Source organism: Panicum virgatum, chromosome 3N (genome assembly GCF_016808335.1).
Source record: "Panicum virgatum strain AP13 chromosome 3N, P.virgatum_v5, whole genome shotgun sequence".
Taxonomy (NCBI): Eukaryota; Viridiplantae; Streptophyta; class Magnoliopsida; order Poales; family Poaceae; genus Panicum; species Panicum virgatum.
This window is the reverse complement of record NC_053147.1, coordinates 15,236,150-15,251,597: the sequence shown is the minus strand read 5'-3', so window position 1 is coordinate 15,251,597 and position 15,448 is coordinate 15,236,150. Positions and strand designations below refer to the sequence as shown.

The window sequence follows — 15,448 nt, the reverse complement described above, 5'->3', positions numbered from 1 at the left end:
TACCTCATCGGCCTCCCTTACCAGTTAAAACCATTAATCTTAATTGTTTATGCAGCCTGCCTTGTTGGCTGGGGATGCCGACGAATACAGTGTGACCAGATCGCTGGAGGCGTACCTACTTTGGTTGTTTGGTTACATCATGTTCAACAACACTTATGGCAACTCGGTCGATAGGATTCTCCTTCCGTATGCACGGGAGATTGCGGATGGGGACGAGAACGTACCGCCCTACAGCTGGGGTGAGGCGGTACTTGCAGCCACTTACCGTGGACTCTGCGATGGGTGCATGAAGACACATGGGAACGCTATCCTGTCAGGGTGCCCACTACTGCTACAGCTTTGGTCATACGAGAGGCTAGCCGTTGGTCGCCCCTTGGTCAGCCACGAGCCTTACCACGGGGGCATGTACGGCGACGAGGAGGACGAGAGGCCCACTATGGGAACTATCTGGATCTGGCGTCAGGTATGTTCGCAAACCTAATTTTGTTATTCATTGTTACATGATGTATTAGCGCACTTTTAATTTTACTTATTCGGAATGCAGAGGTCCTGGGCACATGCGCGGGTTAGACGCGCATATCCTGAGTTTGTTTCGGAGCTCGACATGCTGACGCCCGAGGACGTTGTCTGGGAGCCTTACAACCCAGAGGCTGTGGCTACCCGTGCACCAGCAGGCCTGTCTTCGCACTGCTCCGCGAATGCGAGCCTGTGGCTTACTTCCGCCGTCCTGGTTTATGACATCGCGGTTGAGGCATATTGCCCCTGGAGAGTCAGGAGACAGTTTGGGCAGCGCCAGGAGTTTCCGGTGCCCACCGCGTTGGAGCGTGTCAGTCGCCAGGACCACAGGTAATTATGAATGAACTTGGCTCATACATTCGTGTCGAATCTAACGATTCTTCGTGGTCCACTTTGTAGGTTGTCAAGGAGTGGCTTGCCGTGCTCTGATGATTGGCTCACCAAGATCTAGCCGTGGGTGGACCAATGGGAACAGGCAGACGACCACTTGGTCCATCCAACAGGACCACACACAGATAGCTCCTTTAGGGCTTACCTCACCTGGTACTTACCCCGGACTCGGGCTCGTCTGGTTTTTGTTGACACTCACCCGCAGCCACACCAGGCGAGGCCTCAGGATGGCTATGCCCGGCACCACGTGGAGGCACTAGCTGGCGCGGTGAGTCTCTTGATCATATTTGCATATATATATATAATCATATTCATAAGATAATTCATGTGTTTCTAACTGTACCTTTACTGAATTGATGCAGCTTCGTCTTTGCAACATGATGGAGACGGACTGCTCGACTTACTTGACGAGGGTACGTGCCGGATCCCCAATGACCCAATTTGAGCAGACAGAGGCATGGTCGAGGCAGCGTGATCAGTTGCGTCAGGTAGCGCACAACTTCGGAACCCGTGTGCAGTACGAAGACAGCCACGGGTCGTCTCAGGCCTCGTCGTCGTTCCCGTGTCCGTCGACCGTGCACGGGCCGACGTCGCAGTTCTTCCCAAGTGCAGGTAACGTACATATCTCTTTAAAATTACATCAAGTGTTCCTACATATTTACTAATATCACATACAGGATACGATCCAGCTACTGCGTTCGGCCATACTGGAATGTTTAGAGGGACAGCACCAGTTGGCGGACCGTATCCAGGGATGGTATCGGGGCCACAGATACCGGCCTACACAGGTTAGTTTATGTTTCGTATTTCGGTTTCTACATGTCATGACAAAATATACGAGCGTACGCTAACATCCACATTTTTTGCGTAGGATTCTACCCCGATGCGGGCGCCGGACCTTCTTCTTCCTCCTTTCGACCAGATAACGAGACCTTCACCTTAGACGACTTCGACAGCTTGTCTCCAGAAGAGCCTGCCGCGCAAGGTGACCCCGATGTCTTGGGGTATTCACAGCTAGGAGGAGCACCACTTGGGATCTTTCAGCAGCAGACACCGCAGCCCCTTGCGCGTCCTGAGCGACAGGTGAGGTCTCCGGATGTTCTCACCTACTCCGAGGGCCATGTCCGTGCCCAGCAGAGGGCTAAGAGGGTCCGACGCCCTAGGGGTGGTTAGATATATCTGATATTTATTTGTAATGAGATAGTTGTGGACCTCTTATTTGTATCCGATGTTTATGATTGTGCTAGTTTACTTGTCATTTATTTCTATAGATACTATTGATGTGAACTTGTTATGTTTGGGGGTTCCATAATGCTCGTTAAATAAGGGAAGTTCTTGCGATTTTTTTCCGTGATTTAATGAAGGACAAGTTAGATGCGGTAGGAGTTAGCGGCCGAGATCCCGCCGACGATGAGGACGACTACACGTTCGAATAGCTCAAAATAGGAACTATAGTGTATCTAGCTGCGAGTACGAGATCACAAGTTGCCACTGCTCAGCACGGCGATCACGGAATTCCCAAATATCGCATTCTTTGCCCAGACATATGTGACCCAATAGCAGTGCACTTCCACCATTTCAAAAAGATATGAAAACACGGCAACCACTCCAGTTTTTTTTTTTCATAATGGCGGCTAGGGCTGGTTTTTTTTCTGAATTTTTAGGCTCAAATCACAAAGGGAATGGTGTCATACGGCGGGGGAGGGGGCCCTGTCGCCCCCCCCCCCCCAACGGGCGACAGCCCCTGTCGCCCCAGGGGTGGGCGACAGGCCCCTGTCGCCCGTTGGGGGGGCGACAGGGCTTTTTTTTTCCCAGGGACCTCATTGCAAATTTGAAAAAAAAAATTACACTTTGGGCCTGTCGCCCTATGGGAGGGCGACCGGGGTATATTTTTGAAATTTTCCAAAACGGACATATATTTTTGAAATTCTAATTTTTTTTAAATATAAAAAAGAAAAAACCGCCACAAAGAACCACAAGTCTAAAACGTAGAAGTTTCACCAGAACTTTGTAGAATTTCCGTAAGTTTTGTGAAATCTTGCAATACAACTAGAACCTCAGAGAAGAATAGAAGTGCACCTGAGAAAAACTATATTCACCAGTAACTTAATCGGCACAAGAACTTTTACAAAATTTTCTGCGTGGCATCGATGTAATGCAGTCTCCGTCTCTCTGATATAGTACCCTCCATATATCTAATCAGAAGGAAAACAAAACAAGGTCCTTCAAAGGAAGACAAAAATACAGTATAGCCTATAGGCATTGGAACTATTTCCACAATGCTCATCTTTTTGTTAACTAATCTTTCCAGCCATCTTTTGTAGATCTCCTTGGAGCGAGACCTTTGGATGATGGGTTTGGGATAGGTTTGGATGTTGTCATCGGTGCTTCCTCATCATCCCAGTCATCTCCCCAGTTGTCGTCCCACTTATTGGATTGATTGGGCTCTTTCTTGCCTCCAATGGAAACCGGTAGCTCTGCTATGTCGAGCTTCTGGTATGGAAGGACACCATCTTGCTTGCGCATCCTCCGAAGCTTGACGCACACTCCCACCAAAGCAAGGAGAAGAAAGACAGGCACCAGCGTGTATGTTGAGGTAAGTGGAACTCTTATGACTCTGCCAGCTTCCCTTGCGATTGCACTGTGAATGTTAACAGCACAGGATTCTCCTGCAACTTTGAGGACTATTGCCGTGTTGTTTGCAGCGTCACTGATGGAGACGCTCACCTGTGTCTAAATAAAAACGATAAAAAGGAACACAAGATAAAGGCTTAGCAGACCATTTGAAGAAACTTGAACCAACAGCATGTGTTACTAAAAGTTGATAGCAAAACAATAGCTTCATAAAAATACATAAGCTGGTGCAACTAAATATGTATTGTTGACAACATATGGACATATTAAGACCAGAAAGTCCAATGGTATAGTTGAAAGGATAATTACTCTTATACCCCATGATGATCATTTGCTTCGACATGGACAGTATCTTCAGCTAAAGTCACATAATCTGGAGCTGTGATACTAACATCAAGTGGGTCCGTGCCTTTGTTGTCCATCAGAAGTGATAGAGATAGTGAATCTGGTTCCAACAATAAAAAGTCGAGCATAGTCAGAGTTTTAAAGGAACACAACCAGACTAAAATATGAAACAAACACCAGAACCCATATATAGAATAAATATGTTTTTTTAATCCTACTGGGGGTAAATAAGGTGACGAGTGTCGTAAATGAAACATGAATTTGTAAATTCGTTCAAAAGTTATTGGCAGCAAACTCAACTATAATGGTTCAAATACTGCTTGGATGCTAAATTTTAGCTGGACATAAGTATTTGGCCTTTAGATTTGATGCCTCTTTGGGAATTTGTTTGCAATGCCTGAATTGGAAATATTTCTCCTAGGGTCTTGCATATGAGTTCTTGGACAGATGCAAGTGCAAAGTGGAAATGACAGCTTTAGAACATCAAGTTCTGTATAATGGAAACGGTATTAGTAACTGAGATAACACAATACCAACCAGCCCTAAGATAAAGAAGTTTCAGTTAAGAAGATTAGTTCGCAATGACAAATAAGGGAGAATGCTAAACATCTGGGGGGGGGGGGAGTCACCTTCTCCAGGAACTTTTAAGCAGGCAATGAATTTCTTATTTTCAATGATACATCTATGTGATGGATCACACTCCATGATAAGAGGATCTTGCAGGAAATCTTTTGCTTGTGAAGATTTTATTGTGCTGCTATCTTTGTCCTTTGGCTGCTGTACTGAGTCATCTCTTCTGATGCTGATTTCTTCTGTTGAATTATCCTTCTTATTGTTCTCACTTGTATCATTCTTGACTCCTCCATTCTCGTCGGTCACATGCTCTTCGTTAGGATTTGTCTCATCATGGTGTTCTGAATTCTTAACACCAGACTGTGCAGTAGAGCCATCACCATTTGTTTCGACTGGTAGTGTATCAGTATTTTCCTGGATCCAAAGGGAAAACGTGTCACATTGAAAACCAATAATTGCAGCATAGTCAAATGGACCTCTGAGTCACGCGTGTACTGTGCCTATCTGAAACTTTGTGCGGTGTAGCAAGTGTTTCAGCATTGGACACACAGCACCTGAAGCTATCAGTATTCTCAGTGGCTATTTGAATTTGCAGAATCGTGCCGAGAATTGGGGAACTTATTTGGGATCGGTGAAAGCAAAAGCAATGGCTATTTATCTGGACACATAGATTTGGAACACCAACCTCGTCTACATGGTGTATTTGTGTTTGATGAAAACGCTAGATCAAAGTTAGTCCACCTCAGTGCCAAATCACGCGCGGTCTACATACGCGCTTCAAAACCATTAAAATCCGATTAAGCAGAAGTCTCCTCAGAGACAAGCACCTAAGGCAACTGGAACTGCGGTGATTAGCGCATGCCCCAGATCGCGTGAGCAGCAGTGCAGCTCACCATCCGGCCAGACAACGCGGGAGGGAAAGGGGGGCAGACCGTAGAACAGAGAAATCCGGGTCCGGGCTCACCTTTGCTACGGCGGCCACGGCGAGGACGGCCACCAGGAGCAGCGCGCCGCCCCACCGCATCACCGCGGACACCTACGCTCGCCCCAAGCGCGACGACCGAGTCCAACAGAGCCGGCCCGCGCGCCGGCGGCCGGAGATCTGGAGGGGAGCGGGCGTGGCGTCCGCCCGGCGGAAGGTGGGCGTGGGTGAATTGAAACGGAGGCGGCGGGCGACGAACGCGCAGGCAAAGTAGAGAGGCCCGGCGGAGCACGAGAGGGGGGAGTCGGGGAGACCCGAGGAGCTGGGAGGGCTGGGTGTTCCCGCTCGTGTCGTGCGACTCGTAGCCCCGCCCCCCGAGGACAGGAAGGAAGGATACACGCGAGCCAAGGGGAAGGCAGGGAAATTGAAAGAGAAACCAAACACGGGGCACGGGAAGGGTCAGGGGTTTGGCTGGGTGGCGGCGGCGGCGTATTTTATCGGCGGCCGGCTTTTGGATCCCGAATTCCAGACGTTGCAGTCGGGTGATCGGATCACCACGTGGATGTCATTGACGTCTTTTGTTTTTTGGGCTTTGTGCCTATCGATGATTCGAGGTTGCGAGTGACCTTCAAGTTTCTATCGTTGTTGGCCTCAGCTTTAGCTGCTGCCAGGGCGAAGCCAGCTCAAAACTAACCCTGGTGCAAAACGAATTTTGCACGTCGCACGAAAGTTTAGCTATCTGTTTTTAGTGGAAAAGTTTAGCTAGCTTGATTTTCGAGATTTTGCTGCGATGGCTATATATCGTCCACGTTACAAAATGCGAATCCATCGTCTGAAGGTCCAATGTAGCTCGAATTCGGCTCAATTTGATTTTCACAGCCCACGACACTGCTCTTATTCCTCCTTCGGTCTTGCACCGCCACTGCCGATTTGGGTTCGGGGTTGGGGGCTAGGGGCGGGGTCTTGCACCACCACTGCCGATTTGGGTTCGGGGTTGGGGGCTAGGGGCGGGAGGTGGGGGAGTGGCCGGCGGCAAGGTGCACCAGCTGGGGTGGTGGTTGAGGCCGACAACGAGGTTAGGGTTCCGGGGTTGCCAGGATTCGGAAGCTCCAATGACTGTTGGCGTTAGAAGAGAAGGTGGGGGAGAGAGGAGGAATCGACAAGCGGTGATGCGTGGCTAGCAGCGCGGCGGAACGCTGCCGGGCGGGGTGGTGGGTGCCGACGGCTGGGCTAGATTCCGAGTGGGGGTGTGGTGTTTGAGAGGTTAGGAGAGAGTGGGGATGGGATGACAGTGGATGGTGGGCGGACGGCGTGGTGGCAAGAGCCACCGGCCATGATGGAGGACGAGGGGGCGGAGGAGGACGGCGGTGCCGTCAGACATTGAGAACCATCAGCTGAAGAGATTTATAGACCCTGTTTGGGGTAGCCGGAGCTTTTCCAAAAGCTATTGGTCTGAGAAGCTCACCTGCTGGTCCGAAAAGCTGCTGGTCTGAGAATCTGCTGATCTGATAAGCTGGCTTGTTTGGCAACCTAGCTTTTGGATGGCTGGCTGCTGAGCTGAGGAGTGGAAAGTCTAAAATACCCTCTAGTATAACGAATACTTGATTACTTGTGAACTGTAATGATTCGTCTGAACAGCTTGGTTAATAAATATTTTGTATTATTTTTTGATAGCTTAATATTTAAGATGGCCTATTAAATCATACTATTTCAATTATTTCATTGAGTTTACACAAAAGCACATCCGAAGCATGACTAACATTTTTCAAGCCATACAAAATACCAAAGGGCTACTATTTACAAACAAAATGAGTTGTGCACCATCACAACTTGTCTACTATCTATCTGCCATCAAGGAGTTCGCAATGAAATTACGAAATGCACATATATCAACATCATCTGATGATGGACCACTATTATGCACTTCTTCTTCTTCTTCTTCTTCTTCTGATGAATCAACCTCTGGCATGTATTCTTCATCCTCATCGCACATTTGAAATAGCTCATCACTCAAAGCGCTGTCATGAATAAAGTTATGAAGTGCCATGCATGCAATGATGATCTTCTTTTGCTTCTCAACCGGGAAACTTGGCATATGAAATAAATAGGGTACCATTACATAAATGCAACTGAAATAAATAGGGTAGCATTACATAAATACAACTGAAATAAATAGGGTAGCATTACATAAACGCAGCTGAAATAAAAAAGGTAGCATTACATAAACGCAGCTGAAATAAAAAGGATATAGCACATTAGTGAGACTACTCTATTTATTTTTCCTCTCTTCATACATCTTCAGCCAAGCCACCTTTCCTTCATTTGTTTTGATGGAACGAAACACTGCACGGTTTTCACGCTTCACAAAGAGTTGGGTGGCCATAAAATGTTCTTCACTCCCTTCACTAGCCCCTGCATTGACAGCTTGATCCATGAGCTCTATGATGTCATCTTCAACCTTTTGTTCATTTTTGCTCTTACTAGTAGCCAACACATCGATAAGTCGTGACACTTGCTTAACCATAGGATTCCTACCCTTCTTCTTTGGACTAAAAGTATGGTCAACATCTCTAGCTTTGCGTTTTCCTTTTTTTTTTGCATCATGTGAAATGTATCTGTTCTCTTCATTCTCATTACTATAATCACCAACATCAATGGGAGCTGTAGTTTTTTGAACTCCCGGAATGACCGAAGATAAACCTGTGACATTGATGTGTTGAAACATAACTTCAAGCTCATCTAGGTTGTCCATAGGTGCTTCACGAAAGGCTGCATATTTCTTGTTTTGCTGAAAAAGAAGTCATATGTGTTAGTTATCAGAACTTTGTTTTCAAGGATAAAAAAATAAACAACTTTCAATTTTACTTACCGCTATCTTGTCCTCCCACCATTCATCACTTGCTGTAATTATCCCCTTTGTAACATCGAAACCAAGACCGGTTGCAGCCCTCTTCAAATCCAACCACAATTTGTACTGTGGCTTCAAAGCATCCCATTTGTTCTTCAATTTTCCATGTGGGTAGTGTCGTTTGGTGATAGCAAAAAAAATTTCCTCAAGGTTCTTGTACCCAATCGAACTCATGGTAGTCCCTGGCCTATTCCCAGCTAGAGTTTCTTCCTCACATATCTGGCAAAATATTTTGGTTGCATATGCATCCCATACTGCTTTTGGTGCCTTCACCTTTGTTTTATCCACCTATACTATCAAAATTACTCCAACAATAAGCAACATACAAGTACTCAGACCTATGCATCTACCTATGCTCATCCAAATTTCAGCCATGAACAAATCAAATCAATCTTACAAACCCTATGCAGAAATCCCTAAACTAGTGTGGGAAGGGACACGAACTAGTGTGGGAATGGAGATGTGCTTACTGTGAGCACGGGTGCAAGGCCACCGGCTACTGCCGCTTCTCTGGACCCCCTCCTCCGGCCGCGGATGGGCGAGTAGGGCGCGGGTGTAGGACCGCCGGCCGCCGCCACCGCTTCCACTAGCACCCACTCCTCCGGCTGCGGATCTGCTACGGTGGAGGCATGGCGCGCAGGGCACCGACGGATCCAGCCGGGAGTCGGGCGGATCTGCTGTGGTGGAGTCGGGCGGCGCCAGACAGGAGGGCCCAAGGGGCGCGACGAGTGGCCGCTCGGGAGGAGCCGGCGCGAGACAGGAGGGGTTGAGGGAAGCGGGCGTTCGGGAGGGGCGGCGCGAGACAGGAGGGAGGGGGGCGCGACACAGGAAGGGAGGTGGGGAACGGTAGGTTTTCGCTATATATACCAGTGGCAACAGCGGGTAAATATATGGACATTTCGTGGGGAGGTTCATGACCCTCGAGCGTAAAAGCTCAGGAAGCTCCTATCGCCGAGTTTTTCGCACCCAGGCAAAAACTGGCTTTTGCATCTCGTCGCTGGTGGGGAAAGCAACACTGTTTGGGATAGTTTCTAGCTTTTCCACCTAGTTGGAGTAGCAAAAGCTGTAGAAAGCTACCCAAACAGGGCCGTCGGGCTGCTGCTGCAAATAGGTTTGCAGCAATGGGCCGAGATGACTGCTCAATGGGCTCTGCAACAATCGGATGGGCTCGTCTGATTGATCCTCTCCACAAGCCCATCAGCGGCGAAAGCCCAAGAGCGCTTCCAGAGGAAGAAGATTCGCACGTGAGGGCGGCCGCCGGCCAGCTGCCCGCTCCCGTCGTCGTTTATCGCCGGAGTTGGTGAGCAACGAAACGACAGGTGAGGTGAGAAAGTTACACCTACCGCCTGCCGCTCTCTATTATTTATCTTTTAAAAAAGCATAAATTTTGAATATATTAAGGCTGGATGAGGCACATCGTGCCGTAAATTCGTACAGTTGGGTATCAGCATCCGTACCTAAACCCATATCCTTTTAGGTAGAATATACGCATGTAATATCCATTTCAACCATACCCATTCGTTTATACGCAGCTGCGACGCAGCGAGTGGTGTCCTCGTCGACCTTGTCGTTGCCGGCATCACCTAAGATTCGGTGGTGGAATCGGAGAGAAAATTAAATAGGGCTAGACGAATATATAGAATTTCAATTTCATTCTTAAATTTTCAGATGAAGCTCAACTTCATCCCTAGACAGTCATTTCAGTTCTCAAATTTTTCCATCCAACTCAATCTAATCCTTCATCCGACATAGCATGCCATGTTGGCACGCTAGCTTTGTCATATCTAGTCAGCTATCTTTCATAAATAAAGTTTAATATTTCTATAAATTTAATCATTATAAAAGGTTAATCTTCACTAAACTAAAATAATGCACAATTTTTAGGGAAGGGAGTTGATCTGAAATATTGATGTACAAAAGTTCCATTCGTGGTAAAATTCATATAAACACAAGTAAAAATTTTATTATCTAATCTTTTAGTATATGTGATTCAATATATGTTACTGCTAAAAAACAGAAACACTTGAATGCTGTCATAATATGCCAACCTAGAAAGCTACGTATTAGAACGAAAAACTAAATTGAGCAAAAGTTTAGAGATGGAAACTCTCAAATAAAATTTTAAGGACGAAATAGACTATTCTGCCGCGATTCAGGCCTCGCTTTTTACATTGTGCATCAACATCTAGTTTCGCTTCGAGACTACCTGCTCGTTTAAGTGGTTGCGGTTTGGTGAATGAATATTATTTTTTTGCGGGTAATGGATATTAGATTTACATCCCTGACATTATTTTTTATGTTCAGGCTATTAGTATAGGAGGTGGTGTCATCACTTACCATCTCAAGAGTAAAGCACAGCGGCATAAACACAGAAATAATGTTGAGTTTGTTAGAAATATCCCCGTTCAGAATAAAGATAAATCCTCTGCACACATCTGCAAGTTTTTTGATCTAGGGTGTGTTTAGTTGGTGAAAAAGTTTGGGTTTTGATACTGTAGCACATTTCGTTGTTATTTGACAAATAATGTCCAATTATGGGCTAATTAGACTTAAAAAATTCAGCTCGTGCTAATCAATTAGAATGTGTAATTATTATTTTTTTTAAACTGCATTTAATGCTTCATACATATGTCCGAAGATTCGATGTGATGAGTACTGTGTAAATTTTTTTTTGAAACTAAACAGAGCCCTAGTCCACCACAGTATGTGATCCTCAAAACCCACTGTTCTTGGTGTGTTTAGATCCAAAAAATTTACACAAAAAAACATCACATCGAATGTTTGGACACATATATGGAGTATTAAATAAAATCTATTTATAAATTTTTTGCACAAATGGGTTGTAAATCGTGAGATGAATCTAATAAACCTATTTAATCCATGATTGCAACAGTGATACTACAGTAACCATCCACTAATTATGGATTAATTATGAATTAATTAAACTCATTAGATTCATCTCACGATTTACAAACTCATCCATTAATTTTTTTAAATGTATTTATTTAACACTTCTAAATAGCAAGATTCTCTTTCAAAAAAAAATTACTAAAAATTTTGATGATTATGACTGGGAAAAAAATCTCCACGTCGTGCCTGTGGGTCCCACTCCGTGCCTCCATTCAAACCCTCCCATCGATCCCCCGGTCCACCTCCGTCATCTTCCTCTCCAAGACAGTCACCAATCCTACCGCGCTACCTGTCTCGCCGGCTCGCCGCCCCCGTCCCGCCCCCCTCCAGGCCGGCCATGGCGTTCAACAAGATCAAGGTCGCCAACCCCGTCGTCGAAATGGACGGTAAGCAGGGCCCCCTCACCTGTCCCCGCAACAGATCTGCTGGTCTGCGTTGCCTTGTGCAGTTGTGCTGCTCGTCCTCTCTTCCTATCGTTCTGAGCTGGCTTTAGTTGAAGCGTCGCCGGAAATATCGTAGATCTGCTAGATGTGGATCCTTCGTCCTTGGATCAGACGCTGAGCTCGCTTAGTGTCCGGGATTTGGTCCACACCGCGTACTAATTCAACTAGTCTGCTTTCGGGAACATGGCGCTCACGTTTTTGATTTGCTGAACTTGGTGGGCAGGCGATGAGATGACCAGAGTGTTCTGGAAATCTATCAAGGACAAGGTAATCGAAACACATCTGACTCCGTATTCGTTGCCCTCCGATTTGCTTCGAGCGCTGTTGGTCTTTGAGAAGACTCCCCCCTCCCCCTCCCCCTTACACTGGTTGTTGCGGATATTAATTGCGTGCAGCTGATCTTCCCGTTCTTGGACTTGGACATCAAATACTTTGACCTTGGACTTCCACACCGTGATGCTACTGATGACAAAGTCACAGTGGAAGCTGCGGAGGCCACACTCAAGTAAGATATAGAATTCCACATTACTGTCACTTAGATTTAAAAAAAAAGCGGGGAGACATGGAAACCAAAGAAAAAGCCTTTGTGCTACTCATACAATCCAGCAATCGTTTTTGGTGTTGTCAAACAAGTTAGCTTTGCATGGTGGAATATACATATTCGATTCGACCTTTTAATCTTTTTCAGCAGCCATCTAATGATTTAAGCTCTGGAAAGGAACTTCCATGAGAAAATGACGTGTTTAAGTGTTTTACTTCTACTCAGTCAGTTACTTGTCGGCTGTTACTTCAGTCCTTGGCTGTTGCGGGTGCTGACCATTTTGCTTCATAGGGCACCTATGTTTTCTATTGCTCATGCTCCTCAATTTCTGTGTAGGTACAATGTGGCTATCAAGTGTGCCACGATTACACCAGGTACATTTGGGTTATTGTTCTGCTGACACGTGCTAACCATGGTTCTTAGACTTCCTGGTTTACTGACGTTGCATCAAATCCATGACAGACGAAGCAAGGGTAAAAGAGTTTGGCTTGAAGGCCATGTGGAAGAGCCCGAATGGCACAATTAGGAACATTCTGAATGGTAAGATGCTGGTGCAGCCTGTGAATGTAATCTTTTCCAGAATCCTTGTGACTGACAGTTCTATTCCTGTGTTTACTACCTTTAGGCACTGTGTTCAGAGAACCAATCATCTGCAAAAACATCCCAAGGCTTGTTCCAGGTATCAGACAAAGACAAAAGTATTGCTACTCATTTATCTAATTTAGTCTTCTAAAACCAAACTGCTGCCAAATTCAGGGTGGACAAAACCTATTTGCATTGGAAGGCATGCATTCGGTGATCAGTACCGGGCAACTGATGCTGTTATCAAGGGACCCGGCAAGCTTAAATTAGTTTTTGGTATGTCTACAGCTACTTTCATTTGAGAACCAATGAAATGCTTTCCCTATTAAAGCTTCCTAATTGCTATTGTAATTCGTACGTGATATGACAACTTTTTAAATTTTGTTGTGCGATTTCTGTGAAGAATCTGAACGTTGTCCTTTGTTTTTCCTATTGATAGAGGGAAAAGAAGAGCAAGTCGAGCTGGAGGTGTTCAACTTTACTGGTGCTGGAGGAGTTGCATTGTCCATGTACAATACTGACGAGGTACAGTTGGTGAATCATCATCTTAGCATCTGTATAATTATGTAGTCCATCCATGCCTTTGCTGAGGCTTCCATGGCCACTGCTTATGAGAAGAAATGGCCATTGTACCTTAGCACTAAGAATACAATTTTGAAGAAATATGATGGCAGGTATGGGTGTTGTTAACCTGTTTCTCAGATTATTTTCAGTTCTTACTGATTGTGCCTTTTCCTTAGCACAGCATGCTTATTTGTACGAAGCTGTTTACAGGTTCAAGGACATTTTCCAGGAGGTGTATGAAGCTGGATGGAAATCAAAATTTGAGGCTGCCGGCATATGGTATAATTCCGGCTTCCATCTTTCTTCTAACATTGTCTGAAGCCTGAGAGCTTTTCCCTCCTTTTTGTCTTTGATGCTGTTAGGTATGAGCACCGCCTTATCGATGACATGGTAGCATACGCTCTTAAGAGTGAAGGAGGGTATGTCTGGGCTTGCAAGAATTATGATGGAGATGTGCAGAGCGATTTCTTAGCTCAAGGTTATAATTTGCCTTCTGCCAGCTTTTACAATCTGGACTCAAGTTTTGTGTAGTGCATTGCTTGCTACATGCTTGTTCTTAGTTAACATGTGTTGTATTAACCCCATGATTTTTTGCAGGTTTTGGCTCATTGGGTTTGATGACATCAGTTTTGGTAGGTCACCAAATTTGCTTTTGGTACATTGTTTCTGATAAATTCCCCTTCACTCATCAGGCATACTGTTTCTGATTTATTCAGAAGAAGAAAATGAGTGTATTTTACGTTGATGCTTCTATATGATCGAAGAGCACTGTAACTTTTGTAAACACAAGGTGCTAACCTGGTTCATGAAACCTTATCTCAGGTGTGCCCTGATGGAAAGACGATCGAAGCTGAAGCTGCCCATGGTACTGTTACCCGCCATTACCGTGTTCACCAGAAAGGGGGTGAAACCAGTACTAACAGCATTGCTTCAATCTTTGCGTGGACAAGAGGACTAGCACACAGGTATGGCTGTTAGCTACAGCTCTAGTATTGCTTTGGGAGGCATCAGTTCAGGATTCACACACAATTTGGGCCTTCAAATTCTGCACATTCCACATTCTTCAATCGTCGCTGTAACCTTCCCCTTGTGTTGTTTAGGGCAAAGCTCGATGACAATGCTAGACTGCTTGACTTCACTCAGAAGCTTGAGGCTGCCTGCATTGGAGCTGTTGAATCTGGGAAGATGACCAAGGACCTTGCCCTTCTTGTTCATGGATCTTCAAAGTATGTGGTTGCATTATCTGTCTCACAACCCCATTCACATGCATCTTCAGCCTACATTCATTTCTGGAATTTATACTCACCGGTGTCTGTTGCAGTGTCACGAGGAGCCATTACCTGAACACCGAAGAGTTCATCGACGCGGTTGCTGATGAGCTCAGATCAAGGCTGGCGGCCAACTCCAACTTATGAAATCCTTGCTGAAGCTGCAATGCTTACTTGGACAGACGATTCAAGTCATTTTTCATACATTACCATTTTCTTTCCTTGGTGCCCCAATCCTGAAGGCCTGAACTGAACGCGAATATCCCCAGCAGTGTGTCGAATCATTACCAATGAGAGATTGCTGTGGATTCCACGATTATGCAACTCATGCACTGATGTACCTGATTGCCCGTTATTTTCAATAAAAGATAAAGAACTTGTGTCCATTCAGAATGGTTTCTAGAAGTTCCCTGATCTGTACCAGGTTTGGTGTTTATTGCCGGAATGGGTTCTGCCACTTGTTTGAAGTATTCCGGCAGTGCCTGTAGTTCTTGATTTTGTGCTTTAGTACCCAATTCATTTTGCCAACTTTGGCCGCCAATGTGGTTTGGCTTGGCTACATGGCATGTTTGGGTGGAAACCAAACAGGCCCATACTTCTTGACCGTGTGATCGGACTCGGAGGGGTCACGCATCGCTAAGCACGTGGTTGGCCCATTGTTCACGATTGCTGTCGGAGAAGTCACGCATCGCTAATCACGTGGCTGGCCACACCGAGAACACGGCTGTGCACGCGAGAAGCCGGGAACTCATCACGTCTGCCGTTCGTATGTGCCCGGTTTCGTGGTCGTGTTTGGAACGAGTTGGCACCTTTTGACCAGCCGGCCGTCGTAACTCGTAGCAGCAACCCAGA

General features: G+C 45.9%; 3 protein-coding genes across 4 annotated transcripts; 1 reads left to right on the top strand and 2 right to left on the bottom strand.

Moving 5' to 3' along the window:
• Positions 1–2,974: 2,974 nt before the first annotated feature.
• Positions 2,975–5,837, bottom strand: LOC120664572. Of its 2 annotated transcripts, none has more exons than XM_039943839.1 (4): positions 5,423–5,837; positions 4,515–4,872; positions 3,858–3,985; positions 2,975–3,633 (listed from the first exon to the last, which is right to left on the bottom strand). In XM_039943839.1, the coding sequence occupies exons 1-4, from the start codon at positions 5,480–5,482 to the stop codon at positions 3,205–3,207; spliced, it is 975 nt and encodes a 324-aa protein (XP_039799773.1). In that variant the 5' UTR covers positions 5,483–5,837; the 3' UTR covers positions 2,975–3,204. The 2 variants fall into 2 exon arrangements, with proteins under 2 accessions (XP_039799773.1, XP_039799772.1); XM_039943838.1 differs by having other exon boundaries at positions 2,975–3,639; positions 5,423–5,832.
• A 1,812-nt stretch (positions 5,838–7,649) lies between these two features.
• Positions 7,650–8,670, bottom strand: LOC120667591 (L10-interacting MYB domain-containing protein-like). The gene is made up of 2 exons (XM_039947633.1): positions 8,250–8,670; positions 7,650–8,168 (listed from the first exon to the last, which is right to left on the bottom strand). The coding sequence occupies exons 1-2, from the start codon at positions 8,460–8,462 to the stop codon at positions 7,650–7,652; spliced, it is 732 nt and encodes a 243-aa protein (XP_039803567.1). The 5' UTR covers positions 8,463–8,670.
• A 2,749-nt stretch (positions 8,671–11,419) lies between these two features.
• On the top strand, positions 11,420–14,982 carry LOC120664571 (isocitrate dehydrogenase [NADP]). Its single transcript, XM_039943837.1, has 15 exons — positions 11,420–11,584; positions 11,865–11,908; positions 12,037–12,146; positions 12,519–12,556; positions 12,645–12,722; positions 12,808–12,861; positions 12,939–13,040; positions 13,204–13,289; positions 13,335–13,438; positions 13,539–13,607; positions 13,691–13,806; positions 13,926–13,960; positions 14,151–14,293; positions 14,429–14,554; positions 14,650–14,982. Exons 1-15 carry the CDS (start codon positions 11,536–11,538, stop codon positions 14,741–14,743), a joined length of 1,248 nt encoding a protein of 415 aa, XP_039799771.1. The 5' UTR covers positions 11,420–11,535; the 3' UTR covers positions 14,744–14,982.
• Positions 14,983–15,448: the final 466 nt, after the last annotated feature.